At 39.7% G+C, this 25,446-nt stretch overlaps 1 protein-coding gene across 1 annotated transcript in view; it reads right to left on the minus strand.

Annotated features, from left to right (window-relative positions):
• Positions 1-959: 959 nt before the first annotated feature.
• ANXA5 (annexin A5) overlaps positions 960-25,446 on the minus strand; it is a 29,923-nt gene continuing 5,436 nt past the window's right edge. Inside the window, exons 3-13 of the mRNA XM_082653569.1 lie at positions 18,550-18,634; positions 17,150-17,244; positions 15,871-15,984; positions 13,795-13,885; positions 10,920-10,999; positions 10,424-10,480; positions 5,888-5,981; positions 4,886-4,981; positions 3,280-3,338; positions 2,950-3,072; positions 960-1,489 (exon numbers count right to left, since the gene is read on the minus strand). Coding sequence (XP_082509695.1) covers positions 1,430-1,489; positions 2,950-3,072; positions 3,280-3,338; positions 4,886-4,981; positions 5,888-5,981; positions 10,424-10,480; positions 10,920-10,999; positions 13,795-13,885; positions 15,871-15,984; positions 17,150-17,244; positions 18,550-18,634 — 954 coding nt within the window. The 3' untranslated portion in view covers positions 960-1,429. The remainder of the gene's footprint in view (positions 1,490-2,949; positions 3,073-3,279; positions 3,339-4,885; positions 4,982-5,887; positions 5,982-10,423; positions 10,481-10,919; positions 11,000-13,794; positions 13,886-15,870; positions 15,985-17,149; positions 17,245-18,549; positions 18,635-25,446) is intronic.

Below are 25,446 nucleotides of genomic sequence, written 5' to 3' on the forward strand. Positions count from 1 at the left end.
CCTTTTGGAACTTGTTAGGAGAGAACCCTAAGAGCTCTCACCACCAGGAGAAACGTTTTCTTCTTTCTTTTTTTTAATCTACATGAGATGATAGATATTAGCTAAACTTACTGTGATAATCATTTTTCAACATACCTAAGTCACGCCGTTATGCTGTACGCCTTAAACCTGTCAGTGTTGTATGTCAATTATATCTCAGCATGCGGGGCTGGGGGCAGTAGAGGCAGTTGATTCTCAACTTGGCTCTGCATTAGAATTGCCTACGGAGCTTTTGCAAAAAAAAAAATAGCATGTCATATATACACACACATAATTTTCAAAGCTCTCACGGTTATTCTGATGACCAGCCAAGCTTGTGAAAAGAACAGTATCACTAATTAAGAGTTTCCAGTAGGAGAGTAGTCCATTTATTAAAATGTCTTATTAATAGCAATCACTTGCTTTTAAAAACACACATTTATAAGGGAGTAAGTGAAAAAAGGAAGTTGACACCAATTCAAGAAGCAGTTTGAAAGCAGAAAACTGAAAGGTAAATATTAGAAGAAAGAAGCCACTTCTCTCTTTTTGCCTCTATACTGCCTGCTTTTTTATCTCAAAGAAGGTAGTAGATGAAAACAGGAAAAACAAGTTGATAACAGGAAAGTAAAAAGTAACACTCTGAAATTTTAGGTTAAGTTTTAAAATCAGCTTTTCTAGTAAGCAACTAACATAAGCATTGCTTTAATTGATGCCCACATAAACACGCCACCAATAAATCAGAGACCCCCTTCAACTCTTCCCTCATTCCACACTGCACAGACAATTCATTTTGCATGTTGTATTTCAAGCTTTTCACCCAAAAGCCAACTATAAATTCAGTTGTCAACTGACAACACTGTCAACCGACTAGCTTGAAAAAACATATCATTGTTAAGTAGGTAAATTAAATAAGTTTTCTTTAGACACACACCCACACGTAATTCAGGAGGAAGGAAACGTTTATTATTCATTAACCCTTTGAATGCAACCTCCATAATGTTTCAGGTTTAATTTAGTAGCAAACTTGATTAATAACATTTCCAGGAGTTCACAATTTCAAGGCTAAGGTTCTGGTTAAGGTAATGCGGTTATCAATTTAATATAAATGAAGTTTTTAAAAAAGGCTGAAAGCAGTCTGACCTCTTAAAGGAAAATATAAATGATCCAGACTTTAGTCTTAGTAACATAAGTACACTTCAGGACTACGACAGTCAAGGAGAAGGATTTTAAGCGAAGATCAGAAAGGAGCACTACTATTTTCTTCTACAACATATATGTTTTGGTCATAGCATGCTGGCATGAATAAGGCAACGTGCCACGCTCTGGCGTGCAAGAAGTGCAGTGAGATGCGCTGCAGGAAGGCAGTGGTGACGGTGGCAGGCACGGTGCAGGGTCTCTCTCCAGGCGCACATCAGTCATCTTCTCCACAGAGCAGCAGGAGGGCTTTCTTATAGTCCCCAGATGTGTCCCCCTGAAACCCAAATGTACTCCGTTAACCCCCATGACTCACAGAAGCCAAAGAAAATAAAAAACTAAGACATATCTGGCAACAGGTTTTAGTCACATGGCGTTTCCCCCATGTGGGTAATCTCTCTGTGAGTGCCTTTCACAACAGGAATGCTTTACAGAGAATTTCCTACTGATGCAACTGATGTTTAACTTTCTAATTTTACCCCTTAAAAGCACAGTTCTACCTAAGACAGTGAAGTATGTTCTTCCCTCTAGTAACGCAGAGAACAGGGAAGCTTTTACAACCATGTTCAAGTCAAGGTTTCTAAACAAACTCTAAGTCTCTCATCACAGCAGTCCCTAACCTTTTTGGCACCAGGGACTGTTTTCATGGAAGACAATTTTTCCAAGGACCGGGGGGCAGGGGATGGTTTCGGGATGATTTGAGGGCATTACATTTACTGTGCACTTTATTTCTATTATTATTACAGCAGCTCCAACTCAGATCATCAGGCATTACATCCCGGGAGCTGGGGACCCCTGTCTTATCACATAGCATATGGCTGGCTATGGGGGGCAATGCTGGGACCGCCTGGCTGTTATGGCTTTGCCTCAGAGACAGAAGGGTAAGGTACATTTTGCCTCTGCTTGTGTCATGCACAGATGTGTGGGATAAGTTAACGTTTCAAGCTATGAGTCACTGGGAGAACTCTCTAGTACCCTTCAGCCCAGCACACGACGCACACACAAAGTTCAACGCTTTCTCAACTGAGATGCTGCTTTGCACACAGCCCACATTCCCCTTTATCAAAGAGAAAGACCAAGACAGAGAGACAAAAAAAGACAGAAAGGCAGACAGAGGGAGGGAGGGAGGGAGGGAGGGAGGGAGGGAGGGAGGGAGGGAGGGAGAGAGGGAGGGAGGGAGAGAGGAAAAGAAAGAATGAGGAAGTCAAAAGGCTTTAAGCCAAATTTAATTATAGGCCACAGTGTCCCTTGCTTTTAAAAGGATGAAAATGACAGTAATACTTAAGCTCTTTACTTACTCCTGATATGACCTGGTTGGTTCTTTCCTGAACTATGAACCAAAACCAGAGATAAGGTGATAACAGACAATAAAGAAAGCAAACACTGATATGAAAGAAAGGAGAAACTAATCAAGACAGCTGGAACTGATAAAAGGCAGAAAGAACCAACATATTATTACCGTGGACAAGACTGGGTTTAGTGAGTCATCTGTCACCACTACTAAATAATGCTTCTAAGCTCACCAGGAGCCTAGGCCTTCACCGAGAGCCAGTCTTTCACTCAGGAGCCATCACCCGTACTTCAGGGGACATGATGCCAAACTTTGTAACTCACGGCTCTAATCACATCCCTAAAACTCTAAACTTAACACAGGAATTAGGTTCTCCCACCCATGTCTTGCAAGCTATGCACTGGTCGGCTGTGGATTTCTCAACATTTAAAGAAAAGTTCCACTACCTTAATCATGGAATAAAGAGAGGTGGCAAAATTCTTCCTGAACTCCTTCCTAATGTTAAACAGATCGATCTCACTTCTGGAAACCACAACCCTGATGAGGGTATGATCATCTGTCCCAGCTCCCTTTAAAAAAGAACAAAAGACAGGCACATGTTTAAAAATGTCAATTATAGCATCAAACTCCCCTGAGTTGGGGTGAGTCAATCAAGTAAAACCATTTAGTAGAATTGAACTGCCTGTTTTAAGGAGGAAAAAAGCCTCAAAGTCTATCATCTAAAACATACTAGAGATATAAATTAATTAGATAGAAGACTCAAGGCATGCACTTACCTTCATAGCATAGTAGAGGGTTTCTGCAAGGTAGGCAGGTATACTGCGAATGGATTTCACTACAAAAATAAGTAATATAATGGTCACGTGCTATTCTGATGTGAAAAGGATAAAGTAATTAAAATCAAAGCTGCCTGACGCTTATAGCTCTACTTAAATACAGTATGAAAGTAACACAGGCTCAAGAGCTGCTCATTTGCAAGCTGCTCTGATCTGACTACAGAGAATCTCCATAGATACTGGCTTGAGTTTTCCTTAGAGTTCTGAGTTCTACACAGAAAGGCACGTAGGACAGGGGCTGCAAGTTTTTCAGTGCCCCTTTCTTCTATGAGCACCTTTTTGCTGTAACAGTTTTGGCAGCCTGGGCTGTTATGCCACAACCTTCTTCATCCCCAGTAAATTATTACAAACCTCCTGGGAGTTTTCATTCCAATATATTCAAGCAAATAATGTAAGATTACTACCCCATCTAATCTGACAAACCTTAGACTGTCTGTAATCCTAATATAGGTATTCTATTGATATAACGCCCATGATTCACACAGAGCAGCACGAGACTCACCCATTTTGGTAGAAACATCCAGATAAACTGGTAACAGAAAAGAGTATCTTCCCCGAACACGCACATATCTATTGTATGTTAGGGCTCCTCAGAACTCAGTCTGCTTAGCTTCAGAAACTATCATAAAAATTCCCTAATATACAAAAACAACAAATCCTTGATTGGGGGCGGTGTGTTCTTCTCCAATGCTTAAGAAAACAGCCACCAGTAACTGAATCTGTCATACCTTTTACGTGTATTCTATTATGAAGGGGTCATCTAAAAGATTTCTGTTAAAATGCATTAACTGTGGACTCAAATGAAAGGTTACTGTTAGTGCTGGTACATGCACACATGTAGCTTATTCTCCAGAAGACAGAGAGCACAGAAGCTTCAGCTCAACACCAGATACTCAGAACAAACAGCAGACAGAGGTTCACTCCAAACCCATATGAAAACGGGGACCACAGGGAACTCACAAACTAGATTCTCCCTGGAATTTGGTGAGTACGTAATACGACAATAAACTGCACAAACTCGTTTCTCCAATTTTTCCAGGTTATTCTGAATATTTAGCTAAAATAAAATTCTAAACTATTTACTCAGAAAAATAACCACTATCACACATCTTCCACTATGTCAAAGATACTTATTCTAAATCAGATTCCAATTTCTCAGTCTGCTTCAAAACTGTGAGGATGGTATTCTAAAGAAAAATAAAATTCCACAGATATCAGAAGTAACATTTACAAGCCTGAGATTACAATGCCCACATTTCAGGTTCACAATGAAACAGTAATGCTTTTAATGCAGCTTCAAAATGAGTTTTAAACAATTCTCTTAATGTTTCCATAAGACTAAGTGAAATAACCAGATAGTTCACGTATTTCCAACATCAAGACAGATTTTGAATTGGAAATTTAGGAGTTTGCTTCACCCAAATATCATGATAAGCTCTTTTTTTTAATAAAGAAATAGATGGTTATTTTCAGATACAGCTTCAACTGAATAAAATACTTTAACTCTTAACACCATGAATATTACATACATTATAAAATTACCTACCGACAGCAAGGAGCAGTTGTTCCAAATTACCAGAAGTCTCTCGGTCAATGGTTTCTTCAATTTGAAATCCTGATATAGTCATGTATTTGTCAAACACTAGAAAACAGGACAACAATTTATGAATCACATAAGAATCACTCTTTCCAGAAAGATACTTCCTCTAACCAGGCACTGTCCTACCAAACACAAATCTCCCCTTTCTCCTTGCTGACAGACCTTGATTTTGTTCAGAGCCTCAACGTGCCAAGCCCGAAACAATGGATTCTAAGTGTTCTTTGTTCACTCATTTCCCAGCCCCTCCTTACTGGTTATAACCAATGAGATCTAAAGGGAAATCTGTGGGAGAGGATTCTGAAAAATCTTTCTCTTTCCCAATTAAAAGTAATAGACAGATATGGTGAGTTTACCCCTTTCTTTTCTTCTTGCTGTGAAAATGGTTGGCATGTTTGGAGCAACAGCAGTCATCGTGTGACAATGAGGTACCGAAGATGAGAAAGAGAACCAAAGCGCTAAGGACAGTGGAGAAGGAAAACAGAAAGAGCCCACGTCCTGCCAAATCAGCCAAGGAATCTTACCTACAGAAAGCCCAATATTAAAGCCACTATTAGTAGGGTTTTCTGTCACTTGCCAGTGAACTTATTCCCACTTGATACCACAAGTACTGATGAATACCCAGAAGTGAGCTCTTAGGTACCACTATCTCAGAGGAAATACTTGTAGTGAGCTACAGCTCAGTGATTTGTCACTATGAGCAACAATCTAGAGGCCTATCTCCCTCATCACCCTGATAGCAAAGAGTGGACTAAGGATCTCTAAGTTTTGTAAAAGCTACAAGAGAAGCAGAGAACTATGAGATTTCTCAAGGTCACCAAAAGGAAGACATTTAAAAACTGATCCATTCAGCAAGGGCCTGTTATGCAGCAGGTATTCTGGCATACTGACTCCCGTACTTTCAAAATTAATCAAAGTACCATACGTATCATACACATTTTTATCACTCACCCCTTCTCAAATGAGACACGCTTCGTGTTCCGAAGATAGTAATAAACTTTTCTTCATCTGTTCCCCATTTAAGTTCTCCAGCCTGAAACAAAGCCTGTGAAAATTTCAACCTCAATTAATAAATTGTTCTCCCATCTCATGTCCAGGTTCTTAATCACACTTGGGTTTTACTCCCTGAATATGAATTTGCCTGATTCATCATCTTACGTTTTTCAGTTCTGATGTTTCCTACTCTGAAACTCAGCTCACTAAGTCTGGGGCTACTTGGGAGCTTGCCACTAAACTGTGGCAAAGCAATAAAGCAGAGTGATGGTACCAGGTTAAATGTTCCCAAAATGTCTACCATGACTTCCAGGAGCAATGATATGGTTGGTGGAAAGTTCTGATTACCTACCTCACTGCTGATACATCCATTTACAGACTGGGAAAGTTTAACTAGGAGCTAAGGGGTCTGCGTTTTCTGTTTTGCTTGCTCTGTAGCTGTTCAGTAATACATGATAAAACTCCATATTCTCTCTTTACAGCTGAAATTTAACCAATGCTAGCTACAAAAAGTTTTCCCATTTTTAAGAAATCACAACGAATTTTTAAAACATTGTGAGTACAGCACAGTGCCTGGCATACAGCAGGCACTTAACATATACTTGTTGAGTAGTTTGAGTGTCTACATTTACCTTTTTACATGGAAAAGAATATATGCTTTCCAATGTCCATATCATTGCTGAAAAAATTATATACAAACATCATTAACTCTGAGTCCACTTATTGGGTTGTAGCTTATTTATTAAAACCCAAAGCATCAATCTTTAAAATGTCTATACTACCCTTTTAATCATTTCAAGGTAAGTATACCTATTAAAGCAAGCCAAATGCAATTTGCTGAGACTACTACTCCGAGCTGCCTTTACGGCCACACGTGGCAAAACAAATGATACGAGGTGATCAAAGCACGTGTTTGGATGTAGGAATTTTGATCACAGTATGTTTAAGAATATAGACTACGCTACTACAGATCTATTTTGTATTACACTTCCAGAGAATCATCTCTACGCTCAATATTGAAATTAATTTATTTTAATGATAAAAATACACAACATCAATCCTGGTCATGTGAGCATGCTCTTCAAAACTAAAAAGAGTGTTACTACGAAAGTCGTGCAAGTATCTAAACCTTAGAACTCTATCAGGGTGCTGTACACCTCTCTTAAGATAACTTTTTTAATCTAATTACAAAAATTACACATGTTCATTGATAAATTTTATAAAACAGAGAAAAAAACATAAATAAGGAAATTTAAATTACCAAGAATATCAACATCCCAAAGATACTGGCTACTACCTCTAGTATGTTTTCCACACACAGATGAGATATACGTATACATTAATGCCTAAAAGTGGTGAAGGGCTCATCCTGTACAATACTGCAAGCGCTGCTGAAGCCTCCTTTCTTACCAATTGTTCTCTATTTCTAGGGATGTTCTCTAGTAGCTGTAGCAGTTGTATGGAAAAACCTGGTGAGATGGCTACTTTTAACTATAATCTCTTAATTTTCTTGGAAGAATTACGTTTGGGATCATTACCTAGTCTAAAACTACTACTAACTGAATCATATGCAATAATAATGACGGTATCATCATATACAGCAATATTTAAAAGTCTTTTGTTTTGTCTTGTCTTAATGTAAGGGTTAAATGAGGCTGCCCAATATCCACGGAGCTCTTCTGGATGAGGGACCCTCACACCTCCTCACCCTCCCCCTTCCCTCAGAGGGGGCTTTACAGTTTAGCCCAAGCAGTTTGATAACCTCTGGTTCAGTGCAAAGTACGGAGGTTTTGGAATCAAAACAGAACTGGTCCTGTCCTATCTGTGAGTCTTAGATGAGTTACTTAATCTCTTCTTGAGGCTCAGTGTCTTCACCTACACAGTAGGAATAATATTTCTATAGAGTTATTAATGGAGATTATATAACTCACATAATGAATGCACTGAACAGTGTCAGGCAATCAATAGCAGGTACTCAATAAGCACTGACTCCCTTCTCCCTCCTTCCTTAAGAGTTCAACTTTCTGTCCAGAGAAAGCATAACACAAGGATTTGGTAGGGGAGAAAGTAAAATCAGTTCAACGCATCAAAAATGTTAAAAAGTTAAGTGAATTAACTACAAAATGTTCAATTCCCAGGTGAATGACTCATTGAGGCTTATCAAATCCCTGAAATAACAGGACTCCTCTTAGTGCCAGGTATCAGTAGGGAAAAAAATTCAAATGCTTATAAAAGGGCCCCTTAGTTGGATGACTCTCAATTAAGAAATCTGAAATTCCCATCAGTGATAACAGCCCAGGTACCCTTGCTACAAGGTGTAAATGGGTGTGTTCCTTTTTTATAATGCTGAAAGGGTAATTGTTTTCAACAGGCTGAATTAATTAATAAGATTTTTATGAATCAAAGATCAACAGCCAGCCTGTATTCTGTGTTGTCCCTGGTCACTGAAAAGGTAAAGAAAGCCTGGATACTATTTCAGGGGTAGGTTAAAGTAACTTCGTAAGTCAGTTTTCAGATGTACAAAGTTTCCCCTTCAGGGTTCTGAATGGTCATATCCCCTGCAGCAGAGGTTAAGTGATGCCTATATAGCCTCAGTACTCAAAGTGTGGCCCCAGGACCAGCACGGGCATCACCTGAGGGCTTGTTAGAAATGCAGATCCCAGGTCCCACCCAGACCTACTGAGTCAGAATCTGCACTTTAAGGAGATCCCCAAAGGATTTATAGGCACATTAAAGTCTGAGAAGCACTGCTCCACAGTGAGTGCTCCAAGCAGAGAAATCAATGAAAACGAGGTACAAATGTACTGTTCCCGTTCAGTAGCCTCACACTGCAGCAGTGCTCTCGTCACACCACCAGCTGTGCTGGGAAATCTGCCCACCGCCCGCTAATGCAGGCCTCACTGCAGTCGTCTGAGACTATTAAGCTGCTCCTTTCACCGTGACCACGACCGCTGAAAAGCATCCAGAGGTCCCAGTCCTGAGAGCAGGAGTGTGAGAACCAGCACATCTCCTACAGACCCACAGACAGTGCAAGCCTGGAAAGCAACAGGCTCGGCTCAGCAATGAGCAAAGCCCCTAACAGCTTGGGAGGACGGGTTTGTAAGCAGGCAGGGTTAAGCGAGATCTTTCCTTCCAATCTATACTTACTAGGCCTGTTTTACCATAGCGGAAAGGAGAGAAAGGAGCTAACAGGTAAGAACGCCAAGACTGTTGTCTAGTGAAAGAGGAAGGGCTTTGGGGTCAGATGGGCCCAGGTGGAAATTCCAGCTCCATTCCCACTCAGTGGGGGCCATGGGCTTGTTTCTCGAACCCCTGAGCTTCAGTTTCCTTATCTAGAAGACAGAAATGATCCCCTCTATGTTAGAGTTATGCACTGGGTCACTCGTCAGCAACTCATAGTTACTAAGTGCTAACCATATGCTAGGGACAAAGGATACAGATTGAACTGACAGCTCAGAGCGCCCTGGGTGGTCAGTCAAGTAAATAGGCAGCTTCCATATTAGGTGGCAAGAACTGTGGCAGGAAGCTTGAGATGCTATAGTCTCCCCTGTGAGGAGCACCTGACACACACCTGGGGGTCAGGCAGGGAGACCTGAAAAGCAGCTAATTTGAGGACTGACCCCTGGAGAGGAATTATTTAAGGGACGTACACTGTTTTTTAGATATAATGCTATTGCATAGTTACTGAAGTATAGTGTAAACATAACTTCTATAGGCACTGGGAAACCAAAGTAATTCATGTAACTTGCTTTACTGTGATAGTCACTTTAGTGTGGTGGTCTAGAACCAAACCCACAATATCTCCAAGGTACGCCTATATTGGAAACATGTGACCAGAGAGACAGGACTACGCTATGTGATTCTAAGAACCCAAGTAATTGCTTTATTACCATTTTCCAGTTTTCAGGTCTCATGTTTCAAATTTCCTAACACTTATTTCCTACATTTGACTACTTTATAAACCATACTGAGACAATAATGGAATTTAAAAGCCACTTAAGCATAAAATTTCATTAGGGAGTGACTAAAGAGCAACTGACAAAAGAACAATCCTGTTTAGAAGTCTATCAAAGGAAAGGTGGAGGCATTTTCAAATTCTACAATAACGTGTCATCTATTATGTAATAAAACACCATTTACCACTAAAGTATTTTTTCTTCTTTATCCTTTTCTACGAAGAGACTGCCACATTGGCAGTACCATCCATAACACCTGGTTTTCTTGTAAAATTCTCTATTTTGAGAATGTCCCATAATCTAAAGGAAAATAACATATCCAGGTGGAACTCATTATTTACATGTAATTTATTTTATTTCATTTCAGCCTTGGGATAAAACATTTTGTTGGCCATCTACTTACATGGGTCTTATGATTTGTAAACGACCCGTTAGACTATTTTTAGATGCTATTACAACATATTATGATTTGCCATTAGCATGGATTCTTTTTTCATTTATGTCATAATAAAGTCATCACAGATTAAGTCTCACTCACCTGAGCATCTTGTTCAACCTGTGCTTCATCAATTCCAGCATCAGGGTCTCTATTAGCCTAGAAGAGATAATATGTCATGTTATTGCATTACATGAGTATTTTTGTTCTAAAGAAAAAACGGTTCCACCTAATGGTTACGCACATAAAGCTTTTTCTCTTAGGAATAATATGCATTAATTAAGATCTTATCAATCCTACAATATTTTTACATGATCACACAAACACTGTCCAAAACCAACCTGACCCTCTTGATTTTAAAATCTATGAATAAAAGAGGACAGTGATATCCAAAAAAACAAAAAAAACAAAAAACTATGAGTTAGCTATTACGAGTTCAGGTCAGATGTTCTGAAACACAAACACACACTGGCACCACACAGCCAGAATCAAGCAAGTACCAGAAATAGATAAAAGAATTTTAAGTGACTTGACTTAACTAGATTCAGACCAGTCTGGCTTCAGATTTTTTAAACCACAAAGAGGCTCCACCCAATACCTGAAGGAGGACCACCAACATCCTCTGGTAGTACCCTGAAGTGTCCCCCACCACATCATCTTCCAGGCTCGAGCCATATTCTGCAACAGAATAATTTCACACTTATTTACAGCTTCTTTCAACTAGAAAAGGATATCTTGCCCCATTAATCAAATGGAAGAGACATAAAGGAAGAAATATTTGATTAGCATAATAGTTCATGCTTCTCTGAGCACTCTGAAGACCGAAGGCAAATGTTTTAAGTGGTGAGTGGCTGGAAGAAAAGAAATTAAAGTCTCTCAAAAGCACTCAGTTCAAACCTAAATCATGACTCGGCCATTTAGAAATGCTCTCAACCAATGTAGTTATTAATCTGTTATTAATCAGATACATGATCGTACTGGAAAGTCTCTAAAATACAATCAATCTTAATTTTAAACTTTGTTTCCCTTTCTTTCAAATGTTTTACATGATTCATCTCGAAAGGTCTTCCACTCTCAAATATTCTGAGTTTTTTTTCCTTTGGGGCATGGTCATTCCTTCTCCTAATAAGATATTTTTCCTCTGCAACAAATAAAGTTAACTCTGAGAGACAGCAGTGATATTTTAAAATATGCCCTTCTCCCCTCCATTTCCAGCTATTCGACAGACATAAAGCCACAGCAAAGGGGAAAACCAGGATCTACAAGAGTCTACAGGCACTTTTCACCGTCTCACAACCAGCTGCCATTGAAGGAAAGGAGGTATTACTCTAAGGCATTTAAACATTTCATCATTATTTGAAAGGAGACAAAGTTTAAAAGTTTGACACTTCTAAAGATACAAGAGAGATACATATCTATTTCAATCAGTTGCTCAAATACAAAACCTTGAAGGAATTTTTTATTCCTTCCTCTACTCCAACACCTATATATAATCAACCATCAAATCCATTTATATTTCTCCTCTCTCTGATTTGCCTCATACCTCCCACCAGCCTAGGCTGAGCCATAACTGCCCAGCTTACCTCTCCCAACACAGCTACCTAATCAGCCTCTTAATTCAAACCTTCTTCCTGACCTCAATTGTCCCTTTAATACTCTACTATCCATTCAGGAGCTTACAATGCTTTTGAACCAAGTCCAAACTTCTAATCCAGTCATACAAAACCATCTGTAACAGAGCCTAACTGCACTTATTCAGTTTATCTCCACAATGGACATGCACATTCCCTCCACTACAGTCACATTCTCTTTGTTCCCTCAGTATACTTTTCTCAAACTGGTCTCCATGCCACGGCAGACAGTGGGTGGACCTTGACCAAAAATGCCTTCTTCACCCACTCGAAACCTATCTAGTCTTGAAACCCTGGCTCAGTGTCTGACTGCACTGTGAAGAAGCCTCTCCTGACATCCAAAGCCAAAATGACCTCTCTTCTCTGAATGAATTCTTTCATTAAACATGTTCGATGTTTGAACTTTACTATCCTGTAATTCTTGCAGTTTTTTCTAAGTCATGTCATCCCTAAATAGACTGCAAACTCCTTGAGGACAGGAGCTTTGTTATGTGCATCTTCTGCATCATTCATGACAGCCAGTACGCTGCTGGACACATAGCTAGTGCACAACAGCACGGCTGACTGGATGGACCACACACAGTTACTATACCTCTTGTGGCACCCCATCTGTCACCCGGCAGCACAAAGGCTCATTCATCAATGTCAACAACCCCAGAAGGAGATACGTGAATATTATATCAGGTAAAAACTCAAGCGTGATCACCTGCAGCTGAGATACATGTATCACCTCTGCCTTAGTGGTTGGGTCCTATCCAACTACAAAAAGAGGAGCAGGAAAGAAAGATTCCAGCGCTTCAAAAGGTAATTGTTGGGCTTCCCTGGTGGCGCAGTGGTTGAGAGTCCGCCTGCTGATGCAGGGGACACGGGTTCATGCCCCGGTCCGGAAAGATCCCACATGCCGTGGAGCAGGCTGGGCCTGTGAGCCATGGCCGCTGGGCCTGCGCGTCCGGAGCCTGTGCTCCGCAACGGGAGAGCCCACAGCAGTGAGAGGCCCGCGTACCGCAAAAAAAAAAAAAAAAAGGTAATTGTTTAGTGGCCATAAATTTCACACCGTTCTAACTTGCTGGGTTACAGGGTCATTTCTAAGATTAACCAACTAATGCCAAGATAGGGACCCATTTTCCTAGCTGCAAGCACTAGGCTTGGAGGTCTGTTGACTGAGCTGACCATCTGGACAGTCTGATCCTCCTAAGTCACGCAGAGGGCAGAGTCTTTTACAGAAAATCTGATGAGAAAAGAACTCCCTACTTTTGCTTTTTATTACATTTTCTTGGTTCCATTAACAGGATATGCTTCAGATTGAAATATAGGGTTTTTTTCACACACAAAAAATTTAAAAATGCAAAAGAAAAGACACCAAAAAGAAAGTCAAAATGCAGAGTAGTCAAGCACCCCCCTTAGCTAGAATGACATACATTTACTCAGACATTATCGACTCTGATTTGGACAAGGTTTCTTTTCCTTTTTAGTAATTCTTAACTTCTACCAACATAAAACTGAAATTTTTAAGGAAGAAAAACCACTTACATCTTAAATGTAAAGTGAAAGAGACAACCTGTATATCCCAACACTGACTGTAAATCCTATATGAAAATAAGTCCCATCCTCAACAGAAGTTTCTTACAAATACCAAAGTAGTTATAGGTATAGAAAAAGGCAGTCTCTTCCCTACTGAAAGAGAAACTAGCTTGAATGATTGCTTATTTGTTTACTCATTCCTTCACTCAACCAGAAATCACGTATGGCCTGCCCTCCTATAACTCCAAAGAACTCCATTCACTTTAGAGAAATGACAAAGTGACAGCGGAAGTGAAGGGAGATGTAATTCGAAACAGTTACCTTCTTCATAAACTTGCTTTATGGCTCTCAGTTCTTCAGGTGTCCTTGAAGCAATAATTTCTGTCAGGACTTTTTCATTTGTCCCAGCTCCCTGTTTGGAGATTTATTTTTAAAAGAAAAAAACATGTTAATAAGATTAAAAAGAAAGTGATTTTCCCAGAACAGATGTTACCCCAACTGCATAAATATATATATATTATCCAACATAATGTTCACTTTCTATATGAGTTCTATTAGTTATAGAAATACGAAATTTCAAATTAGTTTTCTTTCCAAAGACAATTTTATCCTTTTTTGCCTAATGAAAAAAATGTTGATTGTATGAATGTGTCTACATATATGACATATAACAGATTACATAAATTTGTAATTTTATCAGTTTAATTCTAAATAGTTTTAAAGGGAAACATTTTAATGAAACAGGAAATAATAAAAAGGCTGAAATAGTAAAAATGAAAACTTTACATAAATTTACATGGAAGAACACTGATACTTAAACAATATGTACCTCAAAACATAAACAACCCTGCCCTCAAATTAAGTTCTCTATGGATCACAGGGAAATTCTGCAACACAGGTAAAAATAAATATAGCATGGCTTGGTTATTAGGAATCAGTTATTGGATCAGCATAAAGGAATTAGGACTTGCTTTCTGGATTTTTAAAGAATAATTGTAGTTGGTTTTCCTTTTTCTGATTATAAGTCATATCTACACTACTAAATTAGAAGATACAAGCAATGACATAGCTGAACCTAACTTTAAAAGATAGCATATTTAAGCCTTAATTTCCTTATATTTCTGTTGCTTTACCAAAAAATCAAACACTGAAAGAACTAGGTTTATGCTCGGGCAGAATTTTAGCCACTGCTAATATTTCAGAAGGCTGCAAAAATGCCCATTTCCAATAACCTAAGATTTTATTTATTCCGAAGAATCATTGTAGGAAAATGAAGAAGCACAGAAAGGTTCCTAACTTGATAAACCCTCTCCTCCCTCCACCTGAGCTACATCATCTCCTTGTTGTTAATTTCAGTTTGTCCATTCAAAACCTAACTACTAGTGACTGAGTTATTCCCTGTCCCATAAGTCTAAACAAATGATTCAATGTAATCACATTTATACAACATTGCAAACACCAGACAAGGGAATATACATTTAGTTACTTGCTACAATGAAATTATATCAAGTTTACCAGCTGCTTCATTTTAGTATTTAGAAGTACAGGAAAAAAGGAAAGGGTATTAGAAAATCTTTCTTATCTCAAAATTCTCTCCAAAGCTTCATCTTTTATGCTAAAACGATTAACAGTATTATTGGTTCCCTAATCAGGCAACTTTCTAAACTAAAAGATAAAATACCTAATCTGTAACATTTTAAAAACATATCTCAGGGCTTCCCTGGTGGCGCAGTGGTTGAGAGTCCGCCTGCCGATGCAGGGGACTCGGGTTCGTGCCCCGGTCCAGGAAGATCCCACATGCCGCAGAGCAGCTAGGCCCGTGAGCCATGGCCGCTGAGCCTGCGCGTCCGGAACCTGTGCTCCGCAACGGGAGAGGTCACAACAGTGAGAGGCCCGCGTACCGCCAAAAAAAAAAACAAAAAAAAAAACACAAACAAACAAAAATATCTCAAAATTAGAAAACAAGCATAAAAATAAAGTACAAAAGGCTGTAAAATACACTAAAATTTTAAAAACCCACTACTACTGAGTTAACTACACAAAAAGACTAAATGACACACTTGTCATTTCCTCTCTCCTTTTCTTATTGCCTCCTATGCAGTTTTGTCCTTCAAGAAACCCTCAGTGAAATAATTCAATTTGTTTTAATATAAAAATACCATAACCTGCTGTATAAAAAAAATTAAATAAAATTAAAAAAAAGAAATAGTTGTTAAAACAGCTAATTGTCATGTTAATGACTGTAATAGACTGATGTGATGATTTATATGTTCCAAAAAAATAAAAAATAAATAAAATAAAAATAAATAAATAAAAATAAAAATACCATATAGTAATTACCAACACAAAATAATATTATACACATGACAGGAATATTCCTCGCATTCATCCTTTCACCTTAAGAGCATGCTTCAGTTCATAGGCATCGTAAAGCCGAGAGGGTTTCATCAGAGCCACAATTAATTTTTCAAATTTTCCAGTCAGTTCTGATTTCAGGTCATCCAGAAGGTCCTAACTCACAGAAAATATAAATTGGTTAACCATGCAGAAATTTTAAGGAGGTTCTTAAATATGAACGATAGCCCTTTGCTCTAATGAATTCTTTACATTGCTATCTCCAAGTAGAAGACACATGAGCTAAACAACACCCTGTGGCTTTTAATAATGTACTTTTGACATCTGACCTTAAGCTAAAGCAAAGCCACTCATGTGTCAAGGTACTTGTTTTTAAGATGTTTTTCTTAATCTCAGAGTTTTTAAAAAATGAATGCTTTTTATAAAAAATATTTATCTTAAAATATTTTAAAATAAGCCTAAAATATTTTAAAAATACTCTTCCGAGAAACATGTCTATCTCAAAAAAATAATTTCCCCAAAATATCATAATGTATTTTTACAAAGGACAAAATTTGGCCTATCATACCTAAACAAAACAATGTTTTCTTTTCTCTCCATATCTAGTAATATTCTAATACATACATAATAGATTATGTTCATTACTATGCCCCTGACTACTGCAGGACAGCTGCTATTATGGGGAACTTGCATAATTATAAAGATAAAAGCAGTATTTCTCATCCATTTCAGTTTCAGCACACAGGCAACTAGAATTTGTGTTTAAAATACATGCTTTTTTTTTCTTTGCATTTGTTTCTCGAAATAATGAACAAAAATTTTCAGAATAAAACTACATTTAAGTTTTTCATGTCTGTACTAATTCATTTAGTGACAAATTTAATTTTTACTTTGAATTGTTAATCAAATAAGAACATTTAAATCAATGAATTAAAAACTCATTTATTAAAATATCACTCCAAAAGGAACCAAGACTGTGACTGTGTCAGAGCAAAACATATTGCAATACAGGTTTACACCTGGAAAATAATACAACAATCCTGAGTGGGAAACACAGAAGGAAAGAAGGGCAGTTATCCCCATTGGGATCTTTCAGCACCTATACAGTGTCAAGTGAGGAAAAACAATCATATGAGGATAAGTTGAGTGAGCATTTTAACCAACAGCTGATAAATAAGAAACAAACTAGAAAAGAAAAAAGGAGGAAAAGTCAGAATCATAAGATTAATGATATTTACAAAAGAATATTAGTAGATTTCAAACTAGTCTTAAAAGAGAAAGCTGCTCTCACATTCCACCTTGGGATGAAGTACAGTCTTACCCTGCCAAATAGAGTTTTAAAAGCCATAGCGATCTCCTGGCGCTGAGCATTACTGCGGGATGTCAGCAGAGTCAGGATGCTCTCCTCATCGGTGCCTGCAATTATGTTCCAACCATTACATCCAGGCTCCCACATGCCCACTCTCTCAATAACCTTTGTAACCAGCTCCCCAGTCACTTTAATTCCTTGCCTCATAAAATATATTTTATTAAATAATTTATTAAACTATAAAATTTACAATATCAAAATGTTATTGTTTCCAACAATACGTACTACCCCTACACATTGTGAAGGAGACGCAAAAATTCTCCTGACTTTTTAAAAACTGAGTGCACCTAGCTTTTCTTGCAACAAATAATTACTCAAATAACAGCTCTTCACAAGGCATGATGTGTTGGGTGTTCCAGGGGGTTGAGAAAGGAGAAAAGATATAGACCCTGGTTTCAAGTTATGAACAATTTAGGGTAAAAAATACAAATTTTTTTGTGTGAGGTAAGGCAGAATGTGACAAGGGCCTCAGGAGAGGTCCAGGTGTTAAATGGGGTTCAGAGGAGGTTCTCGTAGCTGAAAGGCAGCGGAAGACAGTTTTGGGAAAAGCTTCATGGAGAAGGTGACACCCACCCAAAACAGTCTTGAAGGATGAAAAGATTTTGACAGGCAGTGATGTAAGGAAGAAAGACAGGCTTTTAGAATCCAGGAAAAGCTCAACAGTAGGAAAATACAGAGCTTTCCTGAGTAGCAGATCACCTGGCATGGATGGATCAGAGGACACATCAGGCAGTAATGTGCACTGAGATCGACAAGGTGGGCTGGAATACCAGGGAAGGCCTTACAAGGCCAGAAAGCCTGCACCCGATCCTGCTACAACAGGAAATCTCACAAGATGTTCAGAATGGAGAGTGATGGGGTCAGAGCCAAGTTTGAGGAAGATGAATCCCTTCACATGGACACTGGTACAGAAGGAGCCTGAGGACAGGAGGATTAATTATATGTGGAAGTCCTCAAGAAGAGAGGTTTTTAAACTGCAAAAAAGGAAAGCTGAGAAAGTGAAGACAGTGGGATGTAAGAAACTGATAGAACTGGATATCTGATTGGACACTGAGAGCAAAAGGCTGCACAGCTGATCACCCTCAGGAATGTCTGTTTATCTACTCAGTCAGCTACCGTATGGGTAAAGCTGAAAAGCTAAAAAAACAAAGAGGCTGAATTTAACTCCTGTTTGGTTCTAGAGACTAAATACTAGGGGTGGTCAGTCATTTTTTTTGTTCCTTTAATGTTTCTCTCTATATATGTTCAGCTCAAAATATTCTAAAGTTAATCTTACTGTAAAACAATGACTTTTTTGTTCAGAAAAACAAATGTCACATTTTTTTTTAGAACAAAAAGAAGGCTGAATTTACCCAGGCCTTTCATGGCCTTCCGAAGAGTTTCTGCATCGGCCCGCTCATCAAATCCAGGGAAGTCAGTCACAGTGCCTCTGAGCGCCTGACACAGGGAAAACAGCAATATTATTCACAGCATGACTACTACGATAAACATAAACAGTAAGCTGCTTGCTCTGTTTCATGTTCAGACTTTACATAAACTTATCATTTGATAAGATATATCAATATAACCCCATCTGAAATGGGAAACAGACCATTACAATGTGGATTAGCAGTGCACCAATTCAGTGCACGAGCTCTCCTGGCCCACCTGCGATACCATTAGCGGGAAGGCTGGCTTCCAAGGCCCTCTTCCTTCAGGCATCGCCCCAGTGATCAAGCTCCACCAGCACCTCCCGGTTCACGGAGGGCACTTCCTTGCAGGCTTCATTCCCGTTAAGTCTCTCGCCACTTTGATCTGGGAGCATGCTGAGCCTGCATTAAAACTTGAGGCCTTTTGTGGCACATATATACAATGGAATATTACTCAGCCATAAAAAGAAACAAAATTGAGTTATTTGTAGTGAAGTGGATGGACCTAGAGTCTGTCATACAGAGTGAAGTAAGTCAGAAAGAGAAAAACAAATACGGTATGCTAACACATATATATGGAATCTTAAAAAAAAAAAAAAAGTGGTCATGAAGAACCAAGGGGCAAGACGGGAATAAAGATGCAGACCTACTAGAGAATGGACTTCAGGATACAGAGAGGGGGAAGGGTAAGCTGGGACGAAGTGAGAGAGTGGCATGGACATATATACACTACCAAATGTAAAACAGCTATCTAGTGGGAAGCAGCCGCATAGCACAGGGAGATCAGCTCGGTGCTTTGTGACCACCTACATGGGTGGGATAGGGAGGATGGGAGGGAGGGAGACGCAAGAGGGAGGAGATATGGGGATATATGTATATGTATAGCTGACTCACTTTGTTATAAAGCAGAAACTAACACACCATTGTAAAGCAATTATACTCCAATAAAGATGTTAAAAAAAAAAAAAAAACTTGAGGCCTTACCCTAGGCACTGAACTCTAAGCAATGCTCTTAATAAATCTAGTCCTGTTTCCTTATACGTATTTAGGGATTTTAAGATAACCTGGCAAAACCTGAAAAGATTTTCAGTAGTTCATGTGCCAGAAGAATACAAACTTCTGAATTTAGAACTTTTAAAGATATATTAGAAGATACTGTTTGTAAGAGTTCTTATTTTATGTTATCATATCTAGTACTTTTAATCATCCAAATATTTTAATACCTCCAAAAACTGTTTGTAATATCAATAAATCTTTAGAATCAGAAAGCTTTATTAATACTGAGCCATAAATTTTTATCTTATGATAAAGGGAGGCTCCCAGGATTTATTTTTACCAATAAATGTTCCTGAAGTACCTCACAACTCCTGTCAAGGTTCCATCCAAAACTGAGAAATAAACAGCTATAAGGGTTGGGGACTGAGAAGACTTGTCTGGTTTACGATCACTTCTGTTTTATTATGAATGCAAGGAAGCACGATCACCTACAAGGAAAAAAATTTCTCTTCCACCTTAACATCCAACTGCTGCATCTGCCTACAGTATCTTAACACCAACCACATTAAAAAAAAAAAAAAAAAAAAAAGACAACAGAGAGACATATCCATGGGGAAGAACTTGCATGGGACAAAGCACCAGAGGTCAGCTCTGAGACCTCTCTTCAGTGGCACTGCATTCCGCCTCCTGAAAAAGTAGCACTCAGGGCTCCAGGAGACAGACTCTCTCCTTGACCAAACTTCAGACAGGCTCCTCAGAGCACACTTTTTGACTAGGACTGGTCTCTAGCCTGCCAAGCCCAGTTGTAGCACGAATCCTGCTAAAGTCAGTTTACAGAGAATCCCGCAAACCTTAATATCTGTTCAAGTTCCTCATCCTCCATCTTTGATGTATAAATCCATGGGCTGCCTTAAGTAAGAATCCTATTAGGCCAGTTCAGCAAGAATCCCTCTACCCTTAATGTCTCCTCTTAGTAACTTTCCATCCACTGACCCCCTTCATCCTGCTCACTGGTTGTAAGTTCCCAGCTGCCTTTGCTATACTTGGACTTGAACCCAATCTCTTCTCTTCCATTGCAATAGGCATGACCTTTACTGCAGTAGTTTTGAAAGTCTTCTTTACCACTTAACAAGTACGAGAATAATTTTTTCTTTAACAATAGTCTCCTCTTGTTCAAGGAAAGAAGAAAGACTCTTCTTTCCTCTGAACAGAGTCAGCCTTGAGAGAACCTACAGGAAAACCTTAGTGTTGTAATTATGTGGCCAAAAGCATACAATCCAAGAAAAGAGGTGTTTTTTCCCAGTTTCATCTCCCAGCCCCAGAGTGTTGACTGGTAGCAGCTTTCATCCCCTCAAGCCACCCCCCCCACACGCCCACAGCCAAACAAAAGATTGTGGCCAAGTAGGAAAAGGAGGGGCAGGGAAGCCTCACTTATCTCATGTGGAGGTCATGAAACTAAGCCAGAGCTCTTCATTCTACTAAGTGGGAAAATGCGATACTGTGATTTATAATAAGAAACATATATATTTGGTCTTTGTCCCCATTTCCTGCACAGACCTCCTAAAACCCTTGGAATTCCCAGATGATAAGAGTGATAAATTTCATAATGATAAGAGCTTGATATTCATAGCAAACCCCCTTCAATCACACCTGACTCTGTTAATGAGGTGACTTTTGGGAAGCATCTAAGGATGGGGGCTTGGGGGCTGCTTGCCAGGGGAAACAACCATGTGATTAGAGGGTTGGAACTTTCAGTCCCACACCCACAACCCCACCTCAGGGAAGAGAGAGGGGCTGGAGATCGAGTTCAATCACCAATGGCCAATGATTTAATCAATCATGCCTATGTAATGAAGCCTCCATAAAATCCAAAAGGACACGGTTTGGAGAGCTTCCAGGCTGGTGAACACATGGCGTTGTAGGGACAGTGGCTCACTCGGAGTGGGCCCCGAAGCTCCCTGCCCCTTCCCACACACCTTGCCCTACGCATCTCTTCCATCTGGCTGATCCTGAGTTGTGTCCTTTTATAATAAACCAGTGATCTAGTAAGTAAAATGTTTCTCTGAGTTCTGTGAGCCAATGATGGGGTCACTGGAAACTCCGATCTATAGCCAGTCAGTCAGAATCAGAGGTGACAATCTGGCCTTGCAACTGGCGTCTGAAATGGGGGTGGGAGTATGAAGAGGGGTGGTCTTGCAGAACTGAGCCCTCAACCTGTGGGCTGAGCTGATGCTATCTGCAGCAGACAATGGCAGAACTGAGTTGAATAGCAAGACACCCATCTGGTACAGGAGAACTGCTTGTTGGTGTGTGGAAACCACACCCCACATTAGAAGTGGGTTCAGAACCCTTTGAGAAATCCACCCAAAGCCAGGCTAGTCTCCATTTCCACCCTATCTAAAAAGCACAGATGCAATAAGGGCCAATAAACTCCCTGCCATTTGTTCTATAGCTTGACCATAGGAAAGTGAATGGTTGAATACCGGCAGCTTCAAATGGCTCAACATAATTAAAAGGAGCAATAGGTTGGGAGAGAAACTGGTAAGATTTGAGGAGATGGCCCTTCAAAATTGGTATGGGTTAGGAAAGTTATTTCTCTCAAGGCAAACTGCAGTTCCTCTCTGTTTAGTAAGACCACTTCAGATTGATGAGGAAGACACCATCAGTATCATCATAAACATGAACAAATACCATGGGTTCTCTCACTGTGAGAACTTGAATGACTTAGCTCACCTGTCTGCTTATCTATTCACTCAACAGCCATTTTCTGAATGCCTTCCACTGCCAAGTATTGTACTAATCACTAGGAAAAAGTCAAGATCTCTTAAGTCAGGAGAAAATGATAGGCATGTAAGTAATCAAGCGCAGTAGAGTATATACACACAGAGGTTTCCTCAGGGTAATATGAGCACATAAAGGAGGGACTGAGACAGGAGGAGTGGAAAGAAAAGAAATCAGAGAAACTTCCCCAAAATGTCTTGAAAGTTGCCTGTAATTTTGCCAGGCTGGCTCAGCAAAGTAGAAAAGGGCAGGCAGCGATTTCAGTACGGATTAAAAACATGGAAGAAGGAAACAATGTGGTGCTTTGGACAAAGGGTTAAGTATTTCAACAGACTAGAGCAAGCAGTAAGATTGGATAGAAAAACAAGGGAAAGGTCACAGTGGGGAGCGAGGACAGCTGGAAGCCAGGCTGAGAAGAGCAGCCTTCACCCCGCTGGCAAAGGAAGCCCTTGGAGGGCGTTTAAGCAAGCAGGCAAGGAACAAGGTCGACTCTGCACAGTAATATCACTAGGGCAGCAGTGGAGACAAAAGGACAGAACTGTGCACGTGTGGAGTCAGAAAGACTGTTTTAAAAACTACTAAACATAAGAAGGATAAAAAGGACCTGATCTAAGTCAGGAGCAGTGGAAATGGAAAGGAAAAGGCAGACAGGAACAGGGCTAAGGCAGAAGGAAACCACTGAGGATGATTCATTTTTTGGATAAGGAACAGGGTGGCTGGTTTTGCACTTCTCCACATACTGAAAGAGAAGCAGGCTTGTCAGTTACTGGGGCACATAAGTGATAACTAGAGCTGTGGGAGGAGGCTTCACGAAAGGCAATATTAATGGAATGGAAAGAAGAGCTGGAGGAGGGAAGGTCACCTACAATCGGAATGGCAGCTAATATCAGCTAAGGGCGGCAATGAGCTCAGAGCTTCACATGGACCACCTCAGTGAAACCCCATTTTCCAGATAAAGAAACACACTGGCTTAGAAAGGTTTGGCGAATCACCCAGGTAACCCAAGCAAGTAGCAGAGCCGGCACCTGAACACAGGCCATGGGACTGTGGGCTCTTAACTGTGGGCTCTACACAGCCTCCCAAAGGCAAAAAGAAAATCCAAAGAAGGTGATGGAATGGAAGACAAAGGAGAAAAGTATTCCAAGGAAAGGAAGAACAGGCAGTGCCCGAACCATAGGGCAATCAAGTAAGCGGGAAGATGGAAAAGGGTCCACTGGATTTGGCAACTAGGAGGTCTTTGGTGGCGGTAAAAGCCTGATTGGAGGACACTAAAGAGTGAATTGAGAGGCAGAGCATCTCTGTGAACTCCCATTTTACAAACAGGCTTTTTTTTTTTAAATACGTAAAAGAAAACACACACTTTAAAAATATTTTCCAGCTTATAGGCTCTGAAGAAGTTTCTAGTAGATAGAGAAACAGTGAAAAGGTTAAGAACAGAGAAGACAGGAGGAATTTGCCTTAAAGAGAAGAGACATCTGACCCCTGAGCCTGAAGGAAATGAGGTGAACAATGGAAAGAAGAGAAGTATCCTTGAGTCTCAGTTACTGTGAAGAAGACATAACTGCTGATTGTATTTTTGAGAGCTTTCTAAAGATTGGGAAACATTCTTGCTACATTTCCATTTGATCAGTCATTGTGAAAGCTAGCAAAGCCATGTAGCGGTAGTAAGGGAGCAGATGTGAATCGCAGGACATGACTCACACAGAGCGAACCCTTGTTTGGACATCCTGTCCAAGCTCCATCCCCACCCACTCAAAACCATCTACACTGGGCAAATGGGACTCTACATGACTCACAGAGAGGGCTTCCCCTGCTTCCCATCTTTGCCACTGGCCTCAAGGTGTTCAACAAGTACACCTTTCCCAGATGAATTCCAACCGTAAGTAGCTACTGTTCCCTTCACCCAGCCTCAGTTCACCCTCATTTACCTCAATCCTCTGCCACCAGAGCCGTACCAAGGGAATTATTATATATGCTCAGACAGTACGTGGCCAAAACATATAATTCGGTCTGTTAACTCTCAACTTCAAAATTATCCATTCTTTTGGCTCTATAATTTTGTTGGCTTTTTTCACTTGTTTGCTTTAAATGAAAAAGTTCTTTGCCTGCAAAGACTAGTTATGCCAAAATAAAACGAATAAAATTAAACCAAAACACAAGTGAAGAGCTGCTTTTCTAGACACAGAATTTAAATGCACAGGAAAATAATACAGAAATAACACTTCAAATTTAAAGATGAGAAAACATCACCTGGTCTGGAACATTTTAAGAGGAGAAATAAACCATCTTTAAATTTGTCATCCAGTTCAATAAAATCAACACCTAAACAGCTACCCACCATTCCACATAATACTAACTAAGAGCCAGAAATCATTAAGCAAAACACTACAGCTGAGCAGCTGTACAATGGTTTGTTTTTTTTTAATATTAACATGTAAAGCGTTTATTATTGTTATTTTTTTTACATCTTTATTGGAGTATAATTGCTTCACAATGGTGTGTTAGTTTCTGCTTTATAACAAAGTGAGTCAGCTATACATATACATATATCCCCATATCTCCTCCCTCTTGTGTCTCCCTCCCTCCCACCCTCCCTATCCCACCCCTGTAGGTGGTCACAAAGCACCGAGCTGATCTCCCTGTGCTATGCGGCTGCTTCCCACTAGCTATCTATTTTATGTTTGGTAGTGTATATATGTCCATGCCACTCTCTCACTTTGTCCCAGCTTACCCTTCCCCCTCCCCATATCCTCAAGTCCATTCTCTAGTAGGTCTGCGTCTTTATTCCCGTCTTACCCCTAGGTACTTCATGACATTTTTTTTTCCTTAGATTCCATATATATGTGTTAGCGTACGGTATTTGTCTTTCTCTTTCTGACTGACTTCACTCTGTATGACAGACTCTAGGCCCATCCACCTCACTACAAATAACTCAATTTTGTTTCTTTTTATGGCTGAGTAATATTCCATTGTATATATATGCCACATCTTCTTTATCCATTCATCTGTCGATGGACACTTAGGTTGTTTCCATCTCCTGGCTATTGTAAATAGAGCTGCAAT

The sequence above is a fragment of the Grampus griseus genome (assembly GCF_964374135.1).
Source record: "Grampus griseus genome assembly, chromosome: 4".
Lineage (NCBI taxonomy): Eukaryota > Metazoa > Chordata > Mammalia > Artiodactyla > Delphinidae > Grampus > Grampus griseus.